Source organism: Taudactylus pleione, unplaced genomic scaffold, assembly GCF_031769625.1.
Source record: "Taudactylus pleione unplaced genomic scaffold, aTauple2 ptg000318l, whole genome shotgun sequence".
NCBI lineage: Eukaryota > Metazoa > Chordata > Amphibia > Anura > Myobatrachidae > Taudactylus > Taudactylus pleione.
Window position 1 is genome coordinate 2032321 of NW_028284719.1, and position 13989 is coordinate 2046309.

General features: G+C 40.9%; 1 protein-coding gene across 1 annotated transcript; it reads right to left on the reverse strand.

The window, feature by feature from the left end:
• Positions 1–3386: 3386 nt before the first annotated feature.
• Positions 3387–6164, reverse strand: LOC148509631 (indolethylamine N-methyltransferase-like). Its single transcript, XM_088442922.1, has 2 exons — positions 6079–6164; positions 3387–3807 (listed from the first exon to the last, which is right to left on the reverse strand). The coding sequence occupies exons 1-2, from the start codon at positions 6162–6164 to the stop codon at positions 3387–3389; spliced, it is 507 nt and encodes a 168-aa protein (XP_088299048.1).
• Between the last annotated feature and the right edge of the window lie 7825 nt (positions 6165–13989).

The following is a 13989-nucleotide window of genomic DNA, read 5'->3' on the forward strand; positions in this document are numbered from 1 at the left end:
CCTTGGGGCTGATGTAAACTTGGCAGGTTGCAGCCTTGGGGGCTGATGTGAACTTGGCAGGATGCAGCCTTGGGGGCTGATGTGTACTTGGCAGGTTGCAGCCTTGGGGCTGATGTGAACTTGGCAGGTTGCAGCCTTGGGAGATGATGTGTACTTGGCAATGTTGCAGCCTTAAGGTCTGATGTAGTTAATTGAAAGTCCACAAATACGCAAGTGACTGCTGTGATGTTGTTAGCATAATATACACACAGACACTGATGTGCAGGAGACTGCTGTGGTATATTAGCAGAATGTTCATATGGACACAGAAGTGTAGCTGAGACTGCTGTGGAGTTGCTTGCAGATAGTCCACACAGATGCTGAAGTGTGGCAGAGAGTATTGAGATACACGCTGGACACGAGGAGCTGGAACACACAGGAGCATGAACTACTCACAGGAACCAGAAGCTATGTAATGAATGCTATAGCCAGCATCAGAACAGAGAACTAGCAGGGGTAAATAAAGGAAGATAATCCTACTGGTGCAGGGCAGAGGTGATGGAGCAGTCAGGTACAAGGACCCAGTGGAGTAGCAGCCCAGCGTCCTCGTCTCCTAGCAACAGGCGCAAGAGAGATTCCTGGAGTACTGACATCAAACAAGATGCTGCAGTTGCTTGTGACACTCAGTGGAGATTCCAAAAAGATCCTATTACATTTGGGATCGATAGTTAATATTATTATAAGTCTATGGGGAAGATGTATTAAGCTCTGGGATGTGATGAAGTGGAGAGTGATAAATGACCAGCCACTCAGCTCCTAACTGTCATGCTATAGGCTATGTTTGAGAGCTGATTGGTTGGTCATTTATCACTCTCCACTTTATCACTTTCCAGAGCTTAATACATCTTCCCTATTTGTGTGATTGTGACTGGCAATACTAATAACAAAATGCAATACAGTATATCTAAACATTAAATGTTATACCAACTTAGGATAATATCTTTCAAAGGTATAAGGAATATATAAACTGAGTAATTAGAATTTACCTCCTACAGATTTCAGTAGAAAATACTATAAATACCAATGAGTGTATAAAAATAAGGAGGTTACTGAAGGTCACTTTATAGCCATTTAATAAATACTTTACCTGTAATATGTAATATATAATATATGAATCCTTCAGAGAAGATTTGAAGAGCCAGAAATCACTACACACAGATCAGAACAAGTGCTGTATTGATAGAAGTCAGTGTTTCATAATCACTACATTGCTACATAATTGTTACATGAATAATTTTGGAAACAGTTACAATGTATTAAAGTATTCGTTAAGTGTCTGGTGTTAAAATCAAAACATAGTGGTTTTACTGATATAAACAGAAAGACACAAGGAACAACAATACGATGGTTTAATTTATAATAAGCTTCTTTATTACGGAACAATAAAATGAAATCAGTGATTTTATGATACAAAATATATTATTTATTGAGGGCTATTAAGCCTTTATTATGCTATAAGAACAGAATATACAGACAGCAGCCACATGCTTTAGAATATTTTAAAGCACATTTTCTATTTAATTTACCCTCACTATATTTTAATATTTCACCATTGGGATATATTGTAACAATATTTTACAGTATCCCAGTAAATATTATTGTTTTTATAATAATAATAATTATTATTATTATTATTATTATTATTATTATTCAGAGTTTTCTAGATATATCAATAAGGATTTAATATACCAACTCACATGGTGTGCAGTCTTCCTCAATGTTGATTTATTCAGTAGCTAGTAGCTACTCACCTGATTGAGATACAGTGACTGTAACAGACATTTGGAAGATGCTGTTTTGCTAAGACAGGACCTACATAATTCTAGCAACATCCCAAACTGACACTACTGTATTAGCACAATTGCCAAGTACAGTGCACCTCCAGTGTCATGGATAGAAACTTGATTTTATTCTGAGGATCAGTGACCTAATCTGTGTTATGCAGTCTCCCGTCATAGGAATTTAGTCCACAATGGACTGTTTGAGATTATTTTCTAAAGTAACCACAAACATTACAACATTTCTATCACACAAACAATTTTAGTTGATGTGCTTATCCCCCCAAGCAATATTGATTCATTGTATATGGACATATCAATTGTTCAGATTTTAACGCTGCCCCTAGCTCTACACAGATTCATTGAAGATGTGACTATTGCAACAGTGACTGCTGTTTTGCATCTATATTGTTTCCCTTTGCAACAAGCAATTATATATATATATATATTTTTTATTAACCACTATCACTTACCAATAAGATCTAAATTAGTTCACCTACTTTAGGGGTGATCCTTTACATTCAAATGAAGCATTAGTAGCTTGAAGTTGGCAGCTATTATTGTTATGAATTGCATGTGTATTTTATGTATTAATAAAGTCAATGTTGTGTATTTGTATACATTTGGCTTAAATACATTAAATCGATGTTTATGCTATAGGTTTTGTGACATCATTTATTGGTTTTGCTCTCCTTCTTAGGAAGTTATTTCTGCTAAGAAATGTATTGATACATTTGTGAGAGTTTGAAGTCAATTAAATTAATTCTTTTTACTTTGTTTGTACTATGTTGAGACTTCTCTTTCATCCAAATTGCAAGAACAAATAATTGAATTAATTTTAATTAGAGATGTGCGTTTTGGTTTCCCTGAGAATTGAACAAACCCAAACTTATGGGTTGCGAGTCAAATCGAGTCCCAGCTTTATCACTTTTGGGGTTCCGAGGAGAATTGAGTCTGCTTTAAGTTCCAAACTCAGATTTAAAAAACAAATCTTGATTTTTGATTAAATGTAAACTTTACATGTCCAAATTACATGATTTTAGCCTTTTTTGATCAATTTCAAAAGAAAACCAAAATCAAATCCGAATCTGTACCAAAACACTTGAGTGTGATTTTGCCAAAACCAAAACATTTGAAGGTGGTTTCACCAAAACCAAAACATGGGTGTCCGCACACATCTCTAATTTTAATTAGTGAAAATGGAAAAACAATTTTATATTTACTGTATACTGTACAGCAGGTGTTCCCAACCACGGTCTTCAAGGCACACTAACAATCCAGGTTTTAAAGATAGCTATACTTGAGCACAGGTGACTTAATTAGTACCTTAGTTATTTTGAGTAAACCATCTCAGCTTTAGCATGGATACCACTAAAACAAGGACTGTTAGTGTGCCTTGAGGACCGAGTTTGGGAATCACTGCTCTACAGTATTCTGAAATTGTTTTATTAATGTTAATGTTTATTAAATTGTTTATTAATGTTTGTTTTATTAATGTTTCATTGATAAATCTATAAGATGATCTGTAGTATTTTTCAGCTGTATTTTCTTAACAGATCTACAGCACTTCTATCTATGAGCTGCAATGAATATAACAGCCTCATGATTAATAAGGTCACTCACTGAATTTCTTGGAAGAACATCACAGTGATCAATGATAAAACCTTCCCCTACGAGAACTTTTCTTATAAAGTCCTCATTATATTTACAAACATGGAACACCCCCTTCCCAATTGTGATAAAAGTTGCATTAATAAGACCAACTAATACTATGTGACCTTTAGGTTTTAGCAGCTTAACAATTTTCCTCACATTTCTAACATATTCATCTTGGTCTCTGCTGATGACATCCAGGGCCACTGAAGTGATGATACAGTCTGCTGGTGGGAGCACCACCGGGTCTGTGATGTTTTCTTTGTCAATGTAACATTGCACAATCTGTTTGATTGCTGTCTTCATCCTTATTTCCTTCTCCTCAAGTTGGCCACTGAAAAATACAAACACAATATGGGTTATTTGTGTGAAAGTGCAGGTCCTTCAAAAATGTACAATATTGCACAATATGCAGTGTTTTGTATTGTAAAAGTGGGAGTGACTGATGTTCCATCTTCTGATGGAGAGATGAGATGGATTGAGATGTCTATTGCTGAGTGACTGGTGTTCCATCTTCTGATGGAGAGATGAGTAGATTGGGATGTCTATTGCTGACTGACTGGTGTTATGAGAATTGAGTTTTTGGGATATATTTATTTACGTATGATTAAATAATTAGAGAGATCACATTAGGAGGCCATTTTTGGTTTGTAGGAAGAAGGCAATGGTGTACACATACTGTATAAAGCAAGTTATGTGCTATTAACACTACATTTTATGAATATATTTTTGAACCTATTGTTTATGTGCTGATTAAACCAGTGCATGTGTCATAGGATAACATGTATTAAAAAGGTAGAATTAGGAAATGTACAGTAAGTAACTGTACAGTATTCACAGTTTCACACATCTATGAGACCCCACAGCTCTTTCCATATGCATGTGAAGTACCCATGATCAGGCCGTAACTAGGGAGTGGTGTGACCAGTGCCATGGCACAGGGCACTGCAGGACAGGGGGTGCTTTTTGGCAGATTTCTGTTTATTATCATTTTTACTTGTAGGTTCCTCTTTTTTCATCCCCAGCATCTCCTGGCCTCCCCTATCTCTTTCCTAGACCTTTCCCATGAGGCCATGCCCCTTTTTCAGGTGCTTTATGCCCGTATTTGAAAAATTGGGTGGCACCAATGCTCTTTCTGACGCAGGGCACCAAAAAGCCTTGTTATGGCTCTGCCTGTTGTCACTATCATCATGCATTTGCACTAGCCCAATACCCAGAGCCAATGATCCTTTTGAAACCAGATGAATCTCTGGGTGAGCATTGAAGTCTGAATACTGTAGCTCACAATTTCATCTACATACCCATGGCATGCCATAAGAACTATTACACTACTTGGGAATTGTTGCTGCCCAGTTATACCCCTTCATCCACAATGGGAGTTGCCCATGCATAAGACTCTGAATCACCTGTATTTGCATAGCATTTCATATACATGGCTTAAGCAAATGAGCAGTGCAAAAAATTAGGTTATCTATCTGTAAAGTGGACCTTTGGGCAGCACGGTTAGTGTAACAGTTGTCATTACTGTGGTTAATTGAAACCAACAGCCAAATTAAAAGAGCTCAGACAGTTGTTACATAATTATTGAAATGTATCATATGAAGAAATTATGTTAGCACCAAATCAAATATACTTTATAATATAGCTCACTGAAAGACTAAACGGTTGATCATTATATTATATTGGTTGAAGCTGAGACAATTATCAGAACAATCCCAGAACACTATATTGCTCTCTTTTTAGAAGAGTAAGGGACAGCCTAGTCACAGCACTGTGTCACAGATGCATTTTAGCAGGTTATAACTAAGATTATTGCTATTCCCTCTTCCGGAGCTGGAGATACAACTGTATTCCTCTTTTTTCTGCTATTCTACAGGGTTGAATGGGAATCTCTCTTCTCTCCTTAGACTGCAGGAGTAAGGATATCCTACTGGGCTCCACCCACACCCCCATTCTCTACCTTACTATCATAGACTGATTTATCTATAACAGCAATTTGTGCCACAGTATCTCTTCTGTGGGACAGGACCAAACAGGCTAGCCTTCACTCCCCATGCCCAGCCTTGGGAAGCTAAGGTCCTGTCACTGGCTCACTGGTTCTCTTTCCTTTAATCACTTTTATAAGGTACTAAGCACTGCATGCTGGAAACACCCTACAATATCTGCCATATGAAGATGTTCTGACCAAGTCATCTAGCCATTACAATTTGGCCTTTAGAAAAGTCGCTCATATCCTTAGACTTGCCGATTTTTCCTGCTTCTGTCATTTCAACTTCAAGAACTAACTATTCACTTGCTGCCTAATAAATGTCACTCATTGACTGGTGCCATTGTAACTCCATGTTATTTACTTCATCTTTCAGTGGTTTTAATACTATGGCTGATTGATGAATATTGTATATATAATTATATATATATATATATATATATATATATATATATATTACACACACATACATACCCATACTCCATCATGAGAAATCACACCCCAAATCAGAGTCCCTCTCCTTTATTAAACATCAAACCCATAATCAATTTGTCATCCATCATTGAAAAACATGTCCCAAAACTAAAATTCCCCCACTCACTGATTAAAACCCCCACGCTTTTCTCCTCACCACTTTTTAAATATTTTAAAAAATTGTAAATATCTATTCTATTCATCACGTGGCTGCCTTTGGTTGGCCCTGCCATCTCATGATAGTCCTCCTGATCCTGATTCCTGAATACAGTACCACACAGCCTCCTGCACTGTGATTGATTGATAGTTTCAGCCATTAACCAATCATCATCGCACAGCGAAACAGAGCTGCCAGCTGCCTGGTGCTGCGTGTAGTGGTGAGTGTCAGTGACAGGCAATATTATGCTGCCCGACCGCTCTAATTGTTTTTACAAACACAATTGGAACTGCCGGGGAGCATCCTCTGCCTGCATGCCCCCAGCCCAGTCTGTCCCTGGCTGCATTTGTGGTCTGCCGGGGGATGGGGGGTCTCAGCGCTACCGGGGTAGGAGCGGGCGGGTCCCCGAGTGTCTGGGCCTGGGACTCCAGTCCTGGTGGTCCCCCCTGATGGCGGCCCTGTCCATCTGTCCCTCGGCCAATATAAATCCCCACCCATGCACAAACCAGACTGGGCAGTACCATCCCACCCTTATTTGGCCCCTCCCTGAGATGAAGGACAGGTCCACCGCTAAGTGACCAACTCACTGCTCTCAAAGGGAAAATGGAACATGAGCACTCGTGCACCACAATAGGCCACCTAAGAGCACTGCTTTCCAGTAAGCTGTGCTTCTATTGTTTGAAAAAACCCTACACATACTGTAAATTACAAATTCCAATCAAAATAAAATATAAATATACAAACCATAATAAGTCGAGTGGGGTTGAGGGTCAAAAAACTGGAAAGAAAAAAGGATTCTCTTTAAAGTATATCTGTGTATATATAATACGCCTGAGGATTTTTATGAAATCAACAAACATTTTTTTTCCCTCTGTTTTCTATACACAGTTGGAAGCAACAATTTGCAAAGTTTGATCTTATAGACCTACAGTACATCCTGTTTTATCAAGCAGATGACAGACTAGTGTTCAATCGTCTGATTACCGATGAGACATCTGGGTACAGGAGCAGTTACAGTAATTTAACATTCTATCTAAGTACTTAATTTAGGGGAGCCTAGATATTCTAAATAACTGAACATCTACAGTATGTATTAGCCTATTTATATTTTGGTTACAGTAAGTGTGATATGGTGGTATATTACTTACATTATTTTGATCAATCATTATAATATGACTACCAGTTAGTCCTCTTAACTTTACTGTTACATTTATTTCAGATGCTACTCTAAATATTGCTTTTCATATAATATTCGGGCTATATCAACACTGCTTCCAGTAAATTAGCCTTCATTGGATTTGATTAAGCATTTGTTTCATTTAATACATATTATATCACTGTTTTAGCAACTTGTTTATATAGCTATACAGTACTTTCCCACTCGCAGGAGTTATAATTATTTCCATTATTCTACTGTATGTGATATATATACTGTAAATTGTTATTTTGACATTGTTCTTGTATATGGTTATTTAGGTAACATCTAATGTTTCTATACACCGTTGCCTCACACAGTTTCCCCTTATTATGGCTGTCTGCTACTAGATATAATTTATTAACAATTACTCATATACTGTAACAGACTGGATGATAACAGACAGGCAGAGGTCAGTGGGCTCTGCTCGCAAGCTTAAAATTTATAGGCTGATGTTCTTCGAACTTATTGTGTGTGTTCCTGATTTCTTTGTTGTTGTACAATAAAGGTTATTTCCCCAATTAAGACACCAGACGATATTAATGATGAAAATGTTTTATAGGGGAATATATTTGAAAATTAAAATGTTTTGAAATTACTGATCATTTCACAAATATATAAAAAATTATATAATCTTACAATATTAAAGTATCTTGTGAAAATGGAAAATTAGCTCACTGTATGCAACTAATTCTAGATCTGTACAGAAAGTGCAATAAATGGTACACATACAACAATGACATTTGGTCATTTCAACCTTTTATCAGATGGTTTCTTGTAAGCTTCCTTCTTGCTATAACTCTTGTTAATTTTTTGCCATTTCTTTCCATATAGGACAGCAAACTGGATTGTCAGCAGACACAATAAGGATCAGTTGCAACTGGCAATTTAGTAGTACCATTAGTGTAATACCAACAAACTGTAAGCAGGGCCGTAACTAGGGGGGGTGAAAAATCTGACTCAGCCATCCGAAAATGGCCGCCGCCAAAGAGGAGACAAATGCTAGAGGTCCTTACTGGACCTCTAGTGTCTGTCTCCTCCTTTGAGGCGGCCATTTTTGGATGGCCATTTTCAGCAGATTCCATACGGACTAGCTGTCCGCATGGACTCTGCTGAAAACGGCCATCCAAAATTGTCCGCTGCCAAGGAAGAGACAGACACTAGAGGTCCTACTGGACCTCTAGTTTCTGTTAGCAGAGCGCAATGCACACAGCATTCCCGGAAGTGCCGGGAACACTGGCGCTGCAGGGAGAGGATGCTGAGAGCTGCATCTTCTCCCTTCAAACCCTCCTGGAAATTAGCATAAACCCCATAGCAATGAGCAAGTAACTCCTGGCAACGAGCATGAAACCCTGGCAATGAGCATGGAACCCCTGGTAACAAGCATGAAACCTCCTGGCAACGAGCATAAACCCCATGGCAATGAGCATAAACCCCATGGTAATGAGCATGAAACCCCTGGCAACAAGCATAAATACTCTGACAACAAGCATGAAACCCCCTGGCAACAAGCATGTAACCCCTGGCAATGAACATGAAACCCCATGGCAACGAGCATGAAACCCCATGGCAACGAACATGTAACCCCTGGCAATGAGCATAAACCTCATGGCAACGAGCAGGTAATTTTAAAGTAATTGGAAGCATTACTGTGGGGCATAAAATGGTGTCGGGCAAATGTATAATTGGCACTTTGGTAATAGGCATTACAGTGTGTGGCATAATGTGTAATGGGCATTATGGTGTGTGGAATAATGTAAGTCACTATACCTGGGACGTCTGAGTAGTGCACTGCCTTATTGAGGAGCAAGGACAAACTCCAGGTATAGGAAGGGAGGGGGCGCAAAATTGCTACCTTGCACCGGGTGACAGATATCCTAATTTCGGCCCTGCTGTAAGCAGTCATATTCTGGTATGTGATGCTTTGTTTGCAAACATTACGGTAGATATATGACAATCATTTCATACACAAACAACTTATCACTGCTTCAGTCCAGAAGTCTCTTATTACCACCCTCATCACTTAGGGGTCTATTTACTAAGCCTTTGATGGAGATAAAGTGAATTGAGATAAAGTACCAGCCAACCAGCTCCTAACTGCCATGTTACAGGCTGTGTTTGAAAAATGACAGTTAGGAGCTGGTTGGCTGGTACTTTATCTTCATTCACTGTATCTTTATTCAAGGCTTAGTAAATGGACCTGTGATACAATATGTACAGTAAAATGTATTTCCTGCTTCCCAAAGCTTTGATTTCTCAACCTTTCACAGAAGCATATAACTCCTGGCAGCATCGTATATAAATACCATCAGCGCCAAACCAAACTGGTCAGGAAATTGGCAAAAGCACATCCCAGAAACAGCAAGGAGTCAATATAAAATTCTATATAATCAGATTATCAGTCAATGTGATGTTGATCATTAGTGATACATATATGTCCACCCAGTGCCAGATTAAGGTCCACATGGGCCTGGAGCTGAAATTTAGGAAGGGCCTATTGTGTGCCGCTGCAGGGGGTGACAAGTGCTGGGCCGAAACCCATACAAACGAAAATGGGGGACATATAAACTACACACAGATCGGTCATAACTCATAATTCATGGCCTCTGTTACAAAGACTATCACAGTGACAGCCATATAATACAGAGCATCACAGTGACAGCCATATAATACAGAGCATCACAGTGACCACCATATAATACAGAGAATTACAGTAGACCACCATATAATACAGAGAGCATCGCGGTGAGTGCCATATAATACAGAGCATTACAGTGACCACCATATAATACAGAGCATTACAGTAGACCACCATATAATACAGAGAGCATCGCGGTGAGTGCCATATAATACAGAGCATTACAGTGACCACCATATAATACAGAGCATTACAGTAGACCACCATATAATACAGAGAGCATCGCGGTGAGTGCCATATAATACAGTGCATCATTGCCCATCATATAATACACTAAGGGGCATATCCAATTAGCCGTGGGGTATCACCCGCGGCTAATTATTGCGTTGGTCGGGATTCAATTAGTGGGGATTCCACACGCGGGTGTCCCCTAGATCTGGTACGCGAGTCCTCGCTGTCAGACTTTACCTCGCACCTCATGTAGCTACGAGGTAAAATCCATGTGAAGCCGGCCTATTCGGGCTCGTGCGAGAGGGTATAACACACTGATTCCACAGTTCTCACGGAATCAGTGTGTTCTCACGCTTGACTCCCGTTTTAATGACGCGGGGAAAAAGCTATTTCATTGAATAGCTAATCCCAGCGTCGCGGGACTTTTGCCCGGCAATTAAACGCGGGTGAAACCCCGCAGCTAATTGGATATTCCCCTAAGCATCCAAGCGACCACCATACACTACAAAGAACATTGCCATGAGTGCCATATAATACAGAGCACACCAACGACCACCACAAAATACAGAGGACATCATAGCCATACACTCAGGGGCATAGAGAGCCACGCCGGGTCCCGGTAAAGAGGGGGTGTGGCCTAATTTCAGAAGGCGTGGCCACGCCCCTTTGCAAAAAAATAGTGTTTTGCAGCGCGCGTGCCAGGGAGGGGGCGCTGTGAGCCCCTCAGCCCGGCGCAAAGCCAGTGGGGGGCGCGATCAGTGTGATCGCTCCCCCCTTCAGGCATAGGAGATTGCTGTGGCTGCTACTTAGCAGCTGCAAGCAATCTCCCGCTGCAGCCCAGCACAGTTAGGGAGGGAGGAAGTGAGGGGGGGCGGCGCCAGACCCGGGCCCCTGCCGGGCCCCTTTGGAAGCCCGGGCGCGGGTAAACTGTACCCGCTCCCCCCCCTCTCGGCGCCCCTGCATACACTATGGTCCCTGAAATGGGTTAAATCAGATAGCTAGCTGCTGGCAGATCTGTATAATGCAGCAAAGCCCTGTCTCCGCCTAACTATGCTTCACTCCCGCCTCCCTCCATACTGTTTGTACCGCAGCCAGTGTGTCACAACGGACACATTGGGCCTGCGGCTGTGCTGTAGTGCAGCAGAGCTGATTTAGGAGGCTGACACAGCTGCCGTCCACGGTCTGCGACACCTCTGAAAAGTGATGATTATTGATCATTACCACCCTTCACTGATCTTTGTGTGGGTGTGTATATATATATATATATATATATATATTATAACAGCCAGGATATCATATCCAACACATACATAGTGTTGGGTATGATATCCTGGCTGTCGGCATGCCGCTGGTCAGAATACCGACAGCAGCACCCCGACAGCCAGAATCCCAATACCCATAAAAGCTAACAGTAAGTAGTTTTCTATCCCTTACCCTAACCCACCCTCCCCGGTGCCTAAACCTAACCTCCCCCTCCCCGCACCCTAATCCTAACCCTCCCCGGGGCCTAACCCTAACCCTCCCCCTAGTGCCTAACCCTCCCACTGCACACCAATACTTACCTTTGGGATGCCGACGGTCGGGATACTGGTGCCGGGATCCCCACCTTTTGGGTTTTCGGCGCCAGTATTAAGACCGTCGGCATCCCGCACGCCGGGATGCCGACTACATCCCCATATATAGATATAGATATATATAGATATAGATATATATATATAGATATATAGACACACACACATACATGGATAGATAGATAAAAACAGGAAGCATTCAAGTTGTTTTCAAATAAATTTAAAATGGTCCTTTATTAGGTTTCCAACATTTTGAGTCACCCTGTTATTACGGACAAGCAATGCATACATATACACACACATACATACATACATACATACATACACACATATGCAGTGTGTGTATATATATATATATATATATATATATGCAAATACACACACATATATACTGTGTATATATATATATATATACACACAAACTAATACATACAGTACACATACACACACGTATACAGTATATTATATATATATATATATATATACACACACACACATACATACATACACAACTACACACATACATAGGTGCCAGACTTTACACACCAACCTGTGGGAAGGTAATTTGGTTGTGCATGCATGCTGGTTTTTTCTTATGGCTGGTGGTGGCAGCAGCTCAGCCTCTGCGCTCCACCTGCAGGGCTGACTTTTCTCATCATGTCTGTGCCCAGAACTCAGTTGCTGAGGGAGGCAGATAGGGGCACTGGGGGATGACCCTGGGACCAGAGCTTCTAGGGAACACACAGGGACGCTTTAGCACTACATGGGGGCGGGGCTTCATCGGCATGGGGGCGGGGCTTCGGACTGCATGCAGAGACTGCATGCATGGCCATCGGACGGAGCTTCAGAGTTCAGACGGTCTGGGGTGGAGCTTCGGAAGGACGATGTGGGGAGGGGGGACGGTGAATGATCGGTGCTCCGGATCCTTCAAGTGCAGCGCAGACAGTCTTGACAGGTAATTATTTTTTTTTCCTATCAACACTGTCTGCACTGCAGGGGATGCTGTGGGCCTATTTTCAAGGTGGGCCTGGAGCTGTAGCTCCACCCGCCCCATTATTACTCCGACCCTGTGTCCACCTGCACTATAGGCTCAAGTTGCACCAAATAGCCCCTCTAATTGCACCAAGTCACATGTGCCTGGACATGCTGAGTGTCTTTATAGCTCTAAATATGCATCTTATTTGTATAATTAAAAGAACTGGAAGAAACAGAACTGCATTACAAGTGTATACTGTCCACTGAGGTGTGTGACATTTGTACATCTGTGTGCAACTGATTCTGAATCTCTGTGAAAAGGGCTTCAATGTGAGCAGCTTAGACTGTTCCCCACTTCAAAACCCATTGTGCTTCCCCTGAGACTGTGTGTTATACCAATTCCTCTGCAGTTAAAGTCACAGCCCAGCTCTATAGTACACTGTGAGCGGCTTTTTGTTGCATCTGCTATGCAACTTAGACATAAAATTTCATGACAAATACAGTATGCTATTCCAATCAGATTGTGTCACCCCTTATGGTGTGAAGATGCTCAGTGAATGGGGATATATGTGTACAGTAGATGAGAGTTATCTATGCGATACATGGTGGGACAGGTAGTTGTCCCTCAGTACATCCTATAGCTTTTTAAGGGTTCTGTGTGCTAAAATAGACAGAGAACCATTGATATACTGTATAGGGCATCATTAATGTAAGTGACACAAATTTGAGATTTTATAATGTTGATTACACAAAATTCTCTAAAGCTTTCACTAATGTTACATTATATTGTATGTAACAACTCTGCAGGGGATGATTCAGGTGGATGGGTATGGAATAGAAGGCAGCGCAATGACTTTGAATATGGATCCTGTAGGTTATCAACAAGAACAACTTGTATGCCAAGGAAACTTTGGCCTCTGGGCCTGATTCAGATCCGCTCGCGAGCGCTGAGCATCCAAGAGGCCGCACTAATAAAAAAAAAACGCCCTGATTCAGAGCGGGCGCTCGTTCAGAGCGTCCGGCTCTGAGTCAGGCCCTCTATTCCATCCATAGACAGTAGATGACTGTGAAAGGCAACAATGAGCAAACTATAATTATTCTGAAACAATGAGGAAACATTTGGTGATCCATTATTTATCTCAACAAACAGCAAATTACATTATCGATCTACAAAGGGAATTCTCTAACATTTTGAAGATATTTTCAAGTGTAGTTCTATATACCCATCCCTTCTGCTATCACTTATTTTGGCACAATACAACCCTTAATGAATCTCAGGTATGTTTGCAAA